This window comes from Peromyscus maniculatus, chromosome 11 (assembly GCF_049852395.1).
Source record: "Peromyscus maniculatus bairdii isolate BWxNUB_F1_BW_parent chromosome 11, HU_Pman_BW_mat_3.1, whole genome shotgun sequence".
Classification (NCBI taxonomy): Eukaryota; Metazoa; Chordata; class Mammalia; order Rodentia; family Cricetidae; genus Peromyscus; species Peromyscus maniculatus.
This window is the reverse complement of record NC_134862.1, coordinates 29428130-29442983: the sequence shown is the minus strand read 5'-3', so window position 1 is coordinate 29442983 and position 14854 is coordinate 29428130. Positions and strand designations below refer to the sequence as shown.

The following is a 14854-nucleotide window of genomic DNA, read 5'->3' as shown; positions in this document are numbered from 1 at the left end:
GACAGGCGGGGATGGCACACACCTTTAATCCCAACACTTAAGATGCAGACGCAGGTAGATATCTGTGAGTATGAGGCAAGCATGGTCTACAGAGTGAGTTCCAGGACAGCCAAGGCTACAGAGAAAAACCTTGTCTTGAAAAACCAAAAATAGATAGATAGATAAATAGATAGATAGATAGATAGATAGATACATACATACATACATACATACATACATACATACATACATGAATGAATGAATAAATAAATAAATAAATAAATAAATGAAATAACATTAAAAATCAGATATGGGAAGCCGGGCAGTGGTGGCGCACGCCTTTAATCCCAGCACTCGGGAGGCAGAGGCAGGTGGATCTCTGTGAGTTCGAGGCCAGCCTGGACTACCAAGTGAGTTCCAGGAAAGGCGCAAAGCTACACAGAGAAACCCTGTCTCGAAAAACCAAAAAAAAAAAAACCAGATATGGGTCAGGCGGTGGTGGGGCACGCCTTTAATCCCAGCACTTGGGAAGTAGAGGCAGGTGGATCTCTGTGAGTTCGAGGCCAGCCTGGTGTATGGAGTGAGTTCTAGGACAGGCACCAAAACTACACAGAGAAACCCTGTCTCAAAAAAAAACAAAACAAAACAAAACAAAAAAAATCAGATATGGGAAGGAAGACCAATTAGGTTCTTCCAGTTAGGTTCTCAACCTGTGCGTCACAACTCCTTTGGGGGTCAAATGACCCTTTCACAGGGGTTGTATATCAGATATCCTGTATATCAGATATTTACATTATGATTCATAACAGTAGCAAAATTACAGTTAAGAAGTAACAACAAAATAAATTTATGGTTGGGGTCACTACAATATGAGGAACTGTATTAAAGGGCCACAGCATTAGGAAGGTTGAGAATGACTGAGTTAGGTTATATGGACTTTCTAAAACTCTTCATGAAGATCTAGAAGAGAAATTTGAAGGTTCTAAATATAAATGATACTAGGATGGGAATGCTCAATGCCCTGTTTGGCTCAAGGCACCTCATAGGCACGTGTTGAGATTACTGGTAATGTAAGGTGCAATTAAAAGGTGTATATATGGAAAATATAAATAGCCATAGAAAAGCAGGTGTTTGATAGTAACTATGACAATTGCAGCTTGAGGAAGCATCAAAACAATTTAGCTGGAAACAAAACAGTAACAATGTTGGTGCTGCTTTGAATGGTGTATATATAATCTTAGAAAGTAAAGCATCTTGTCACATGTCTCTGATCTCAGCACTCCAAAGGCAGTGGCAGATAGATCTGAGTTTGAGGCCAGACTGGTCTACATATCAAGTTCCAGATCAGCCAGAATTATGTAATGAGACCCTATTTCAAAAAGACAAAAAATTAGAAAGAAAGTAATAATCTAGAATTTTATATGTAGGGTTTTTTAAAACCTATAATGCTTTATTTTATTGGTAGTAATAAAAAGACAAATTATAATTATGCATATACAACATTAAAAATAAAAGTTAATGTAAAATAACAGGCAAACTTTATGTGTATGTATACATATGTCAAACTTATCAAAAGACTACACAATTATGCTTTTGGATTTCATTTTCTCAGTGACACAACAATTCAATTTCTAAACATGGATTAATACCTTAAAGATATCTAAGATATATATTTATATGGATGAATTCATAAACACAAGATATCACTGGTATTGATTCCATGAAAAAATTTCAAACTATGCAAACTATTTCAAACTTTAATGTACAAGTTAGATATGTATTTTTAAACTTTGTTGAGCTTACTTTAAATACATTTTTTAAAATTTTATTTTATGTGCATTGGTGTGAAGGTGTCAGATCCCCTGGAACTGGAGTTTCATACAGTTGCGAGCTGTCATGTGGGTGCTGGGAATTAAACCCGTGTCCTCCAGAAGAGCAGCCAACCCCGAGCTGTCTCTCCAGCCCCTTTACATACATTTTAAGGAAACAGTTTATAATCAATTCTGTTCCGATTTGGGTCTATATACATGTTCATTTGGTTAGCTTTTTTTTTTTTTAAGGTTGTATTTTAATTGCATTGCTCCTCTTTCTTCCCTCCAAATCCTTACATATAGGTTTTTTTAATAGGGTTTTTTTTTTTTCATTATAGTGTTCATAATGCTTCAACCCAGAATAATGACTCCCAACAGGTAAGACAATAGTGAGTTCCTAAGACACCAGAGCACATAATTAATTTGACTGTCATGTATTAATGGGATTTTTGTAGTGTATGATATTACAAGTTTTGTATATTTCTTACCCCCAACACTTCCCTTGTTTTACTAAGAAACTGATGGTTTGTATTTTCTGTCCCTATAACTCTGGGGCATCAGTACGTTGTGAATGTTTATTTACTATCTAAAATTAGTGTATTAAAATTCAAACATTTAATTATATTTATGTACTATATAGATGGCACTCCATTTTAATGTTGTATTTCTTGGCATTAGTATTTCTGTTTGTTAATATTTGACCTTACTTATAGGCAAAACAAATGACTTTTATAATTTTTGCCCCAAGGCTTGGAGTATGAGGTCTCCTGTGCCTGTGACTTCTTCCTCATCTTCTGGTTCGGTGCTGGTGGAGATAGAGAATCTTCCACAGAATTCTGCAGTAAACCAACACGACAGAAAATGGTTTGTTAACTTCCTACACCAAAATCTTTCTTGCATAATTATATTCTGAACTTTTAAGCTATAATCTTGAAGCACTTTAATTGATTGAAAACAAATTATTCATATTTGTGAACTGAAAAGGAGCAGACGGAGCAGTCAGGGATGGTGAGCATAAGGTTTGTAGATGAGAAGGGAGGACAGTTGTCTGGAGGCAGAAGATAAGACAGCTTTACTTTCATTAATGTGATCTGGAGTGATTGATTCAAGTCTGAAAAAAAAAAAGAAAAATATTCCAGTTTGGGGAACTAGAGAAATAATTCAATGAAAGTAAAGCTATTTATGTAAATGGTAAATTCACAAATATGGATACTTTGTGGCTTGTTGGATTTAATCAGTTGGGTTTGTGCTTTCCTAGAAAGCTCTGTGGCTTGGGGAGGGTTCGTTGGAAATTATTTGGGCCCAGTGGTCCTATGGATGTTTCATCTGTTCAAGCTTTCTGTCTGTTTATTGGATGCACTTGGATGATTCATGGTATTTCTCTCTTTCTCTTGCTCTTAGTTTGTTAATAGCTGGAACTTGATGAGTGTCTGTGGTGATCTCAAGGTTTGGGTCAGCTTTCTGTGCAGCCGGTTCTTCCTTCATGGTGGTGGGTCAGCAGTGGTTGGTGACTGTCTCTGGTCTGTGCTATGCACTCCTTTCACTGGTATTGTTGGCTTAACTAACGGCAGGTTGCTTTGCTGTGATGGTTGGATGTATTTTATTTCAGTCCCAGATAACATGCAGTTAAAATTGAGGAGGATTTTCTCCCTTGTTTTGTCCTTTTGTAGTAAGTATATATATATATATATAGGAATATAATATAGTGTATTTAGGTATGTATGCATATGTACATACCAAAAGGGTGACAGATGAGGCCTACAAATGTCCGGTTTTAGTCTTTAGGACATTGTAAGTTTCCGTTTCTTGCTGAAGATAAGAGGCCAGCAAGCAGCTACGCACCATCTCTTTAATGTGCCACTGAAGTCCATCGTCACACGAAGACAGTAACCAGACTTCAACTGCAAAAGAACTGTCATAATGGACACATGTCTTTCTTTAATACCAAGTGAGAACCTGATTAGTTTATATCCTGTTATGACTCTGTCTTTATTGAATTCCATTTTAATGAGTGCATATTTAAAGCTGTTTAATTTGATTTGTTAGGCACTACCAGTTCCTTTGGTGTAGCCTTTAGAGAGAATATTGAATTTGAGTTTGAAGAGAAATGAACAAACTTGGAGCTGTGTATCCTCTTTCTACACATGGTTGTGCTGACACCTCCTCTGATGGAGTGGAGTAGAGACAACCCTGAACACCTGAGGAGCCTCCGAGTCTGTCAGCAGGGCACCCAGTTCCTGCATGTTCAGGAACTGAACGTGCAGCTGATATGGCTTAGAGCTAGTGACTCTCCAGCCTTCATTACAGTGCAGTCTGCCTCTGTTTCTGCATGCTTGGATTTCAGGTCTGAAACAGTCCTCCTGTAGAAATGGGAACAAAGTTTGGAGACTGATGACTGGGCGGCAGCACAGAATGTGGAACATCCTACTTCTGGCAGATGATTTGGAGCCAATTTAATTTAAACCCATTTCCTGTTGACGTCTTCAGCTTGTTTCCCGATATCTTTAATGAAACCATTAACTAGGTGAATGATTTAATGTCAGTATGAGAATTTGTTAAGCTATTTCATGTCACATAAATTGTTTATTAACAAGAAGCCAGATGACAGTGCTTGAGAGGCTGAGACTAAGTCTATTGCGTCCTGGGATTTGAGTCCAGCCTGAGCAACAAGTAGCCATATCTCAAAACAAAATAAAGCATGCCTGTAGTCTCAGCGCTTGAGCAGAAGGCACAGGTAGACTGTGATCCCAGGCTAGCCCGGGATAGCCTGTGTAGTAAGACCTAGCCCTATCAAAAACACAAAAAAGTAGAACTTAGGAAATCTCGCATCTGTAAACCAGAACATAAGCCGAATCAATTTTCTAAATTTTTAGAGATACTAAATCAAGAGTCATGAATTTTGCTTGTTAGGTCTGATGAGCAAGTTGAATTTCAGTAGAAGGGAATAAAATGATGAAAAATTAAGTTAATATTTTATTGAATTTGAAAAATACTTTTAAAAAAAATCTAGATTTTAGGTGCTTTTTGTATTTGAATAATCTTTTCCCTTGGTAGTTATATGAAGTGTGTGCTGCCCTTGTCCCATCACAAAAGCTTGGTTTTGAGCCATGGTGGGTGTTTATTTCTACTGGAGGACTCTTGGGACTCTGTCCAGATACACATCCATGTCTGTGAATGTTTGCCCTCTAAACCTCCCCCTCCCCCACTCCCACCCCACCCCCGTGCTGCACACTTCCTGCACTCCATCTGCGCCTGTCGCATCTCAGTCTGTGCTCCTGTGAACTCCGATTACAGAAAGTACAATCCTTACCCTTAATTTGGAGCACTGATGCGAACTTGCTTCATAGCTATGAGCAGGGTTTTTTTTTTTTAAGATTTATTTATTATGTATAAAGTGTCCTGCCTGCATACATGCCTGCAGGCCAGAAGAGGGCACCAGATCTCGTTATAGATGGTTGTGAGACATCATGTGGGTCCTGGGAATTGAACTCAGGACCTTTGGAAGAGCAGCCAGTGCTCTTAACCTCTGAGCCATCTCTCTAGCCCAAGCAGGATTTTTTAATACTCCTGAATTTTGTTTCCTGGATTATATTTTTTAAAATCATGTAAGTTTGGAGATCATTTTTATAATTGCCCTTTCCATAAATGTCTCTGTCTTTCAATAGAATCTAGTATTCTAATATTTGCATAAACTCTGCTTAGATTTTTTCTTTATTTCACTAGAATTCCAAACAACATTTCTACCTTGGAATGTCCCAGCAGCAGCAGGGACAGATAGATAACATGTTTTGCCCTCTTTGGCTTTCCTTCATTAATTAATTTCCTTAACTAATTCTAGTTACACGTGTTTTCATATTGGTGCTTTCCGTTACCTGAACCATGTAACTGTGGATTTCTCCCCTGCTCTTCTTGACTGTTAGCACTGCATGGGAACTGCTCACCATAGTGGTGCATGCTGGTCACATTGCCCTTCTCCTTCACACATCCATGTTCTCTGTTCCTGTTGACTAACTGTACTCCCGCTCCTCAACCATCTAGGCTCTCTGCTACCAGTGACTGCTGTCAACGTGGTGGAAACCAGTGGAACACAAGGGCCCTGCCCCCACCCCAGACTGCACACAGAAACTACACTGACTTTGTCCATGAGCACAATGTGAAGAATGCAGGAGCCCATCATGATGCTCACTTTTCTGGCCCTGCAGGCATGACCGAGATATGAGTTGTTACGCCTTTTAGGCCATGGAACTCTGTCATCCGAGTTGATCATGTATTTTGTGGCGTTTATAGAGGTTGATTCCATTAGAAGTATTGGAGAGAACCTATTTCATTCTGAGTCACTAGTTACGCAGTGCTGTGACTGACTTCCTATGTGGAAGGGAAGAGGATCTGAAGAAGCTGTAAGCTGTCACTCACAGTGGCAGGTGTTGCTGTGTTGAAGGGTGTGCATACCACTGTGGCCTGGGAAGGGTTTTCATAACGCTAGCATTTAACACATCCCTCAGTGCATCTCTTAGGATGGTCCTGTTTATGATAAACAGTTGTCATCTTCCACATGGCATCTAGTAGACAGAGTTTAAAGGTACCGTGTCCAGTCATGGTGCTGTAATGATACTGTTTTCACACACTGCTTTCTAAAGTGACCATGCCGTCATTCCAGCTACGTACCTGTGGTTCTAGTAAACATTTACTGTACTTTATTTTTTAATAAACATTTGTTACCACAGGACTAGAAATTGCACTAACAGTATGATTCATGTAGAGAGATAAGACTGAATGGTTACCTTATTAGCAGATGGATATACCAAATGCAAAATGAAAGCTTTCTTTGCTCATTCCTTCTTTCTTTCACATTGAAAATCCTTGACAGATCACTCAGGTTTGTCACACCTTCATAATCTGGCCTTATCCAGCCTTTAAAATAAAGTTCTGAAGTGAAAATGGCACCATTTTGAAATGGGTTGCATATATTTCACACTTTTAGTCCTTTTTGAACTTTGCCAGATAGTTAATTTAAGCTTTTTTATTTAATTCATTGGAGGCAAATTAGCTGGTAAAGTACATTTCGGGTGATTGAGACACTACTAAGAAGAAGCAATATTTCCTCTCACAATTATTTTAAACTTTAGAAAACTTTCTGAGCTTTAAGAAGAAATTTGAAGGTTTATATTAAGAACTGTTGATGCTTTGAAATAAGCTTTTTTATAAACAGCGTATTGTTTAACTGGTCCTGTGGAGCTCAGAGGGTGGCTTCATCTTGCAGGTTCTCTCTGCTGGGCATGAAGATGACTTCAGAGGGCTTTGATAGTCGGCTCCTGATGCAGATAGAATGGGGCTTGTTGGTAGGAAACAGATGTGTAACCCAAAACAATTTAGAGCATGGAATTCGTAGGCAAGTCTTGATCTGCTTTATCATCGTATAAGGGGATCATTGCCTAAATTTACTATAGATAGATACAGGATGGGTGTCCAAAATATTAACATATCCTGAATAGAGCAGATGCATATCTTACCTACCCTAACCTTTAAGACAATCACCATCTAGTGTGCTTTTAAAAGGCACTAATGTATGATCCTCTGAGGTTTATTTTGTTTTGTTTTGTCTTTGTTTGTTTGGTTTTGCTTAGATTATAGTTACTAAATATTCTCTATGGTGCTTTTTTTTTCCTTTTTAGTTTTAAGACTTGTTTATTCTTGTTTATTTTGTATGAATGGATGTTTTACCTGCTTGCATATCTGTGTATCTGTATACCACATTAGTGTGGTGCCTTTGGAGGCCTGATGAGGTATTGGATCCCCTGGAACAGGAGTTGTGGATACTTGTTAGCTGACATGTGGGTGCAGGAAATTGAACCTGTGTCCTCTGGAAGAGCAACCAGTGCTTTTATTTTTTTCTTTTTTGGAAACAGGGTTTCTCTGTGTAGCCCTGTCTGTCCTGGAACTCACTCTATAGACCAGGCTGGCCGCGAACTCAGAGATCCACCTACCTGTGCCTCCCAAGTGCTCAGATTAAAGGCGTGCGCCACCACCACCCGGCTGTAACAAGTGCTCTTAATGCCAAAACCATCACTCTAGCCTTTTTTTTCTTGAAAGTACTTAGATCATAACATTCTAAGCCCAGAAGCTCTGCTTTATGCTATGAAAAGACTTAGTAGATATGAATGTAATGAAAGGCATTAGGATTTCCGTAATACAATTGAGTCACAATGAGTAAAAGGCTTGCCCTTTTTTTTACGAAGCCTCATGGCTCAGTATCACATAACTCAAATCCTGAAGTCTTAGGTCTGACACTGATACAATGAGCGCCTCCTGTATATCCTAGCAAATTGACTTTTAGAAGTCTGAAATGCTGTAACCAAAGAGTCATATTTCAGTTTATATTGGAGGCAGTCATCTTTATTCTTAGAATTTGAGATAGCCAATAGTGTTTGATCTGAATGGTGCAGAATCTCGTCATGGGTTTTCTTTCTTTGAAACTTAGTTATGAAATAATTTATTATTAAACTTCTAATGGGGAAAAAAAGTTATACAATAAAAGACAGAGGGCAGTAGAATCATGTCTCCCAAGTGTCCTATGTGCTTTAGGCTCTCATATGGAGCATCCCTAGTCTAAATCTTAAGTCTCCAGATAACTGATATGCTAACAGTTTCTCACCTGTTACAGGTTGCACTTTAGAGGCCTCAGCAAGCAGACCAAGAGTATTACATCTATTTGACTGTCAGGCCATGTATAGGAAAACATAGATGACTCAGGTGCCATCCCATAAGTACTTTATTGCGTGCGCGCGTGCGCGCGCGCGCGCATGTGCACAAATATTTGAAAATCTAAACTGAAATGGAAAACATTTCTAGTTCCAAGAATTTTGGATAGGGGATATCCAGCCTGTATTATAAATTTTTGCTCTTGTGACTGGTAGTCTCAAGATGGCAATACATGTTTCTGTAGCAGTGAGGGATTTACAAGTAGTTCAGCCTAAATAAATAAATGTCTGTGATATATTTCTGCTCTTATGGTACCATTTGTTCAGTGATCAAAGTCCTAGGCTTGAAGGTAGAGAGTGAGATAATGCAGAAGGTAAAAGCACTCATCATTAAGCCTGATGACCGGAGTTTCACCCTGGAACCCATATGTTAGAAGGAGAGAAGGAGCTACCCTAGTTGCTTTCTGTCAACTGTGTGTGTACACATGCAAATAAAAGTGATCTTTTTAAAAAATCAGTGTTTCGCCGGGCGGTGGTGGCGCACGCCTTTAATCCCAGCACTCGGGAGGCAGAGGCAGGCGGATCTCTGTGAGTTCGAGGCCAGCCTGGGCTACCAAGTGAGTCCCAGGAAAGGCGCAAAGCTACACAGAGAAACCCTGTCTCGAAAAATCAAAAAAAAAAAAAAAAAAAATCAGTGTTTGAAGCTAACCTGCACCTATACTTCCAGCTGTTTAGAAGGCTGGAATAGATGGCTCTTTCATGCCTGGGCATTTGAAACCAACCTGAGCAACATAGTGAAACCCCTGTCTCAATGAAACATAATAAATAAGTAATCTAGACTAGAGAAATCATTCTTCCAGAAGCACCGTGCTGTGGCATGTCCTTTTGATCAAAGGGAATCGTCAGCACAGAACTCCATGTTCACGTACTGAGTAGTGTTTGGCTAGTTCTGGTGAATATAACTGCAACATTTGAGTTATATTGGTTGTCTTCTGTTGGGTTTTTATAGATGGGATGGTTGTGACAGAAAAGCTTCATAAATGAGCTGGTGATCATTCTTTTATAGTAAAAACATTCTGCCCGGCATGGTAATTCATGCATGAAGAGGGTGAGGCAGGAGGATTGCCACAAGTATTAGACCCTCAAAAAACAAAATTCATAGGTTTTTACCTATCTATAAGTACGATCTCATTTTTTTCTGATCTTGAAATGCTAATCATTTGTACATTTTAAATGAAGTTACAGAAGTATTTTATCTGTCTCTTTTTGTTTTTTTAATTTGAAGATTATAAAAAATTTATTTATTGTGGAAGAAATTCAAGAACAACCAGTTAAATTCTTATCTGCATGCTACTCATTGCAGCCAGGAAGCAGTAAATGCTTACATCATGAAGAAGGCCACGAGAAAGAACGCACTGAGAGGGAGGGCTCTCGGGTCTCCTGTGGTCAGACACCAGGGCTGTAGACATTGAGGATAAACTAATGCACCTGTTCTTTAGAGCAGCTAACATACAAACATTTTAATATTGTATCAGCTTACTTCAAATAGTGACTGAGAGTGTTAGCACACGCCTGTAATCCCAGTCCTTAGTCAAGAGCAAGAGTGCAAGGCCAGTGCAGTTACATAGCAAATTCCAGGCCAGACAGTAAACAAAAGTAAAAACATTTTTTTTGCAAGGAAGTGACCTACAGACATGCACCCCACGTGCACACGTACACAAGTGTTAGACCAGCCACAAAATGTTAAACTCTTGAGTGGAGCTTGTGAGTTGTTAACATTACCTGGGACGTAAATGTTGCTATGTAAATATATCAGGATATAGAAACATAACATATATAGAACTGTATGACGTAAAAATATACTAGTGAAGGAGAGTGAGATAGCTTATTTTTTAGGCTAATACAGTTTATTGCAGCCCCCTCCCACCCCCACTCCCCGTGCTAGGGATTGAACCCAGGGCCTTGCACATGGTAAGTACGCTATCACTGAGCCACATCCCCAGCTTGTTTATTTCTCTGCTTTAGTACATAGACATTTACTTGACATTTGATTGATGTGGTAATGATTTTGATTTGTTAACAGTGCTAGGTGACTTTTGTATTTTCACTATGACACAATTTTATCTTTCCATTTTGCCAAATTAGTATCTGTGGGAGGTTAGGAGAGTCCTGAGTCTTGACTTGAAGGCCAAAGAAGGGTACCTACTGTGGAGGAACCTGGCTTCCCGGGCTCATGACTCATCCTCAGCTTGGCATCACTCCAGCCCCCTTCGTATTCCTAGACATGAACCAAAGAGGTTGGGAACTGGTGGTTCTGTTGATCCAGCCCTGACAGGGAGGCAGTGGACAGGCTCAAACGGGCATGCTCGGGCCTTTCCCTCAGCCAGCCCTTCTTCCCTAACCTAGATTTCCAGTGCCCTTAATGGTAAGTTTGGTGACATTGGGTTTGAAAATAATACCACATTGCATAAATTTATTTTATTCTTGGTAATATGGGCTTGCAAAAATAAAACATTGGTGCCAGTACCACTTGGTGTTTCTCTTACGTTTTAGTTTTATTTTTGCTGTTGCTGTGTGTCCATTCCATGGTGCATGTGAAGGTCAGAGAACAACTCTGGACTCATTTCCTCCTACTTTTATGTGGTTTCTAGAATTGAACTCAGCTTACCAGGCTTGCAAGGCAAGTTCTTTTACCGGCTGAGCTGTCTTGCCAATCTTTTTTATATTTTAATATAAATTATACCACAGCATTAGTTATGTCTTCTGCCAGAATTGTTATGAACACTCACATGTAAAATACTTTGACGTAAAGGCTTCACTTTGAAACATTAATCTTGGTGGTATAGAAATTATGATATCATGGCCAGAAAGATAGGCAGGTTAAAGGTTCTTAAGCCTCGTGACCTGAGTTTGATCCCTGGGACTAACGCTCACAGGTTGTCTTCTGATCTCCACTTGGTGGCATGGAACACACACGTGTACACAAATTAATTTCAAAAAATAAAAATAGACGAGCACATGAAGCACATCACTTTTCATGTAAAATATGTTAAACATCATTTTTCACTAATTCCTGTCTGTTGCTAATTAGTACTTGTACTTTAAGCAGTAGAATGTGTTTCAAGATTGATTGATGAAAGCAGTCTGTGACCTTATTACTAGGAGTGTAGAACTCATTCTTGTTCTCGGGATTTTTTTTTAACTAACTGATTACCTAAGGTTGTGTTCCCAAGAAGCAGCTAGCTGTGGCCTCAGTTGGAAGTGGCCGAGCATGAGTGAGCTTTTTACAGTGTGTTCCTGACAGCTGGCCAGCACTGTGTTTATAGTGGCAGGAAAAAGATAACCTAACCTGGAGAGTAACATTGTAGCTAGAGTTTTCCTGCCTTGCCCACAGTCAGGACAAATCTCTGTCACCTGCCAGTCCCACAGCCGCTCAGACCCAACCAAGTAAACACAGAGACTTATATTGCTTACAAACTGTATGGCCGTGGCAGGCTTCTTGCTAACTGTTCTTATAGCTTAAATTAATCTATTCCCATAAATCTATACCTTGCCACGTGGCTCGTGGCTTACAGGTACTTTACATCTTCCTTGTCCTGGCGGCAGCTCCAGGCAGTGACTCCTGCCTTCCTGTTCTTTTATTTCTCCTCTCTGTTAGTCCCGCCTATACTTCCTGCCTAGCCACGGGCCAATCAGTGTTTTATTTATTGACCAATCAGAGCAACTTGACATACAGACCATCCCCCAGCACAGCCAAGTGCAGACCATCTCAGACACCTGCATTCAGGCCCGTGGTCCTAATCATCCTCTGTGCGGACCTGCTGGGTAAAGCCACGAGGAACCCAAGAACGGGCTCCCACAGGACATACAGAACATCCCACAGCATAACATCCTCCAAGGATTGGGACTGAAGACTTCTTGAGTGTTGTAATAAACTTTCACCTCCTCTTCAAAAAATAGGTTCAACAGTAATAATTCTATTTGTTGCTGTTATTGGGCAAAAAAGTTTGGTTTTGGAGCCGGGTGGTGGTGGCCCATGCCTTTAATCCCAGCACTTGGGAGGCAGAAGCAGGCGGATCTCTGTAAGTTCGAGGCCAGTCTGGTCTACAGAGTGAGCTCCAGGACAGGCTCCAAAACTACACAGAGAAACCCTGTCTGGGTCGGGGGGGGGGGGGGGGGGGAGTTGTTTTTGTTTTGGCTCACTTTAATGAAGAATATGTAAATACATTAGTTTATGGCTAGGAATTGCAACAAATTGCATAGTCTTTAAGAAATATCTTGCTACAGGAGCTAATCATTGTTTATAAAATCTGGGTTAGTTGGAAGGTGATTGCTAGCTCGCCTCATCTGTGGAGCTAATGCGGTTGCACTAAGAGGGATTATGCAAAGCCCCTCAGAGTGTATGTAATGTGTCATTCAAAAATGGACCTGTTCACATAGCATAGGTTTACTTCTAGTCCAGCCATTGAGCTTTGGGGCATCATATTTAATTGTAGACTCTAGAGTTTAAAGAAACATGTTTAATAAATTACATTAATTCTTCCTTGGGATACCATTAGCAAAACACTGGGGGGAGTCTTTGGAAAGACCTGAGAAGATTTAGATAATTATGTGTATCCAGTTTATCAGTCATACTGATGCAGTTAACAGTTGGAATTATGGTTGATGCATGGCCTTAAGATCTAGAGTTCCAGGTTATCTTCTGCTACATGGTGAGTTAGTTCAAGGCTAGTCTGAGCTACATGAGACCGTGCCTCAAAAATAAACAAAAGTATTTGAGTGAATTGGAAAAGTGACTGTTGACCCAGAAAAAATTAATTGATTGACTAATTTTAAGTTTTTAAGTGAAAAAATATTTAGAAGTTATAATCTTTTTTTTAGTCCTGTCCCTGCTGGAGCACAATGTAGAGCAGTGGTTCACAACCTGTGGGTCATAACTCCTTTGGGGGGGGGGGGGCGTCAAACCTTTTCACAGGGCTCACTATCAGATAGCCTGCATATCAGATATTTACATTATGATTCGTAACAGTAGCAAAATTACAGTTTTGAAGTAGCAGTAAAATAAATTTCTGCTTGGGGGAGTCACCACAACATGAGGAACTGTATTAAAGGGTTGCAGCACTAGAAAGGCTGAGAACCACTGATGTAGAGCAAGCTGGCCTTGAACTCAGAGATCCACCTGCCTCTACCTCCTAAGTGCTGGGATTAAAGACGTGCACCACCATGCCAAGTTCTTGATACCTTTTAAAAAATATTCTTGCCAGGCGGTCTACAGAGTGAGTTCCAGGACAGGCTCCAAAGCTACACAGAGAAACCCTGTCTCCAAAAAATAGAAACAAATAAAAAATTCTTGCCTGCAAGTTTGGGAATACATTCCATGACACACATGTGGGAAGTTAGAGGACAGCTTTTGGGAGTTGGTTCTCTCCTTATTCCTTCATATGGCTTCCAGGGGTGAAACACAGGTCATCAGGCTTGCAAGGCAAGTGATTTCCCTGTTGAGCTGTCTCTGTCCTTATTTAAATGTCAATCAAGATACATCTTTGATTCTCCCATCTTTATGCATACTCTTTTTTTTTTTTTTTTTTTTTTTTTTTTTGTATGTCCTAAAATTTCTTGGCCTTCGTCTGTTCACCTCTGGTTAAATCCAGCTGTGCCTCTGGATGGTGAATGTGAAATGCACAGGGCATTGTGAATGAAGTTACTGTAAGTGTGGCCACAGAGTTCACTGTTGCCTGCTAGCCCAGTCACATTTCCTAAAGTGGTTCTTCGCTGCTGGGGCAGTATCACCCTCAGTCTGTGATAGCCTCCCCTTTAACTGAAGGGGTGCTACTCTTCCTTACTGTTGTACTGAGAAACTAAGCAGTCGGATCTTCTGTGCACTCACACTCTCTTATCCGTGGGTGTTGGATAACCCCAAATGCCTGTTGGAGCATCTCTCCTTTGCTTTTCCTGTCAGTATCCCATGAATCTTCCCTACTGTGTGCTAACCATTCAACCTTCTCTTCTGTGTTATCAGTTTTTTCTCAACTGCCATATTCTCATCAGCAAAAAAATACCCTGTTAGGTCATTTAAAAAGAAACTTCCCTTGACTCTTGTCTATTGCCTCATTTCTTTGTTCCACTAATAAGGAAAATTCTTTGCCTCTAGAGGATTGTCTGTGCTCGGTACATTCTCTTGTCTTTTAAGCCCAGTCAGACTTTGTCTCTGACACAGAAGGTTGCATACTGCACAAGAGTACAACACTGAAGAGGAAATTCACATATTTTTGACCGTGGCCTTCCAGTAGACAGTGCTGTCTTGATCACTGTAGTCTACGTTTTGTAAGAGATAGGACTCTGTCTTTAGGAAGTGCATATTAATGC

At 40.0% G+C, this 14854-nt stretch overlaps 1 protein-coding gene across 13 annotated transcripts in view; it reads left to right on the top strand.

Annotated features, from left to right (window-relative positions):
* The window catches only part of Epb41l5 (erythrocyte membrane protein band 4.1 like 5), a 127636-nt gene that overhangs the window by 48837 nt on the left and 63945 nt on the right, over positions 1-14854 (top strand). For 9 of the 13 annotated variants that reach the window (XR_013043194.1, XR_013043195.1, XM_042257991.2 and 6 more), the window contains 2 exons: positions 2129-2168; positions 2539-2654. Coding sequence is in view for 11 of the 13 variants with exons in the window: in XM_042257991.2 (XP_042113925.1) it covers positions 2129-2168; positions 2539-2654 (156 nt within the window). In the remaining 2 variants the exon portion in view is untranslated. Of the gene's footprint in view, positions 1-2128; positions 2169-2538; positions 2655-5828; positions 9003-14854 lie in introns of those variants that run through there. The other 4 variants (XM_076547232.1, XM_076547233.1, XM_076547231.1 and 1 more) reach the window with 2 other exon arrangements.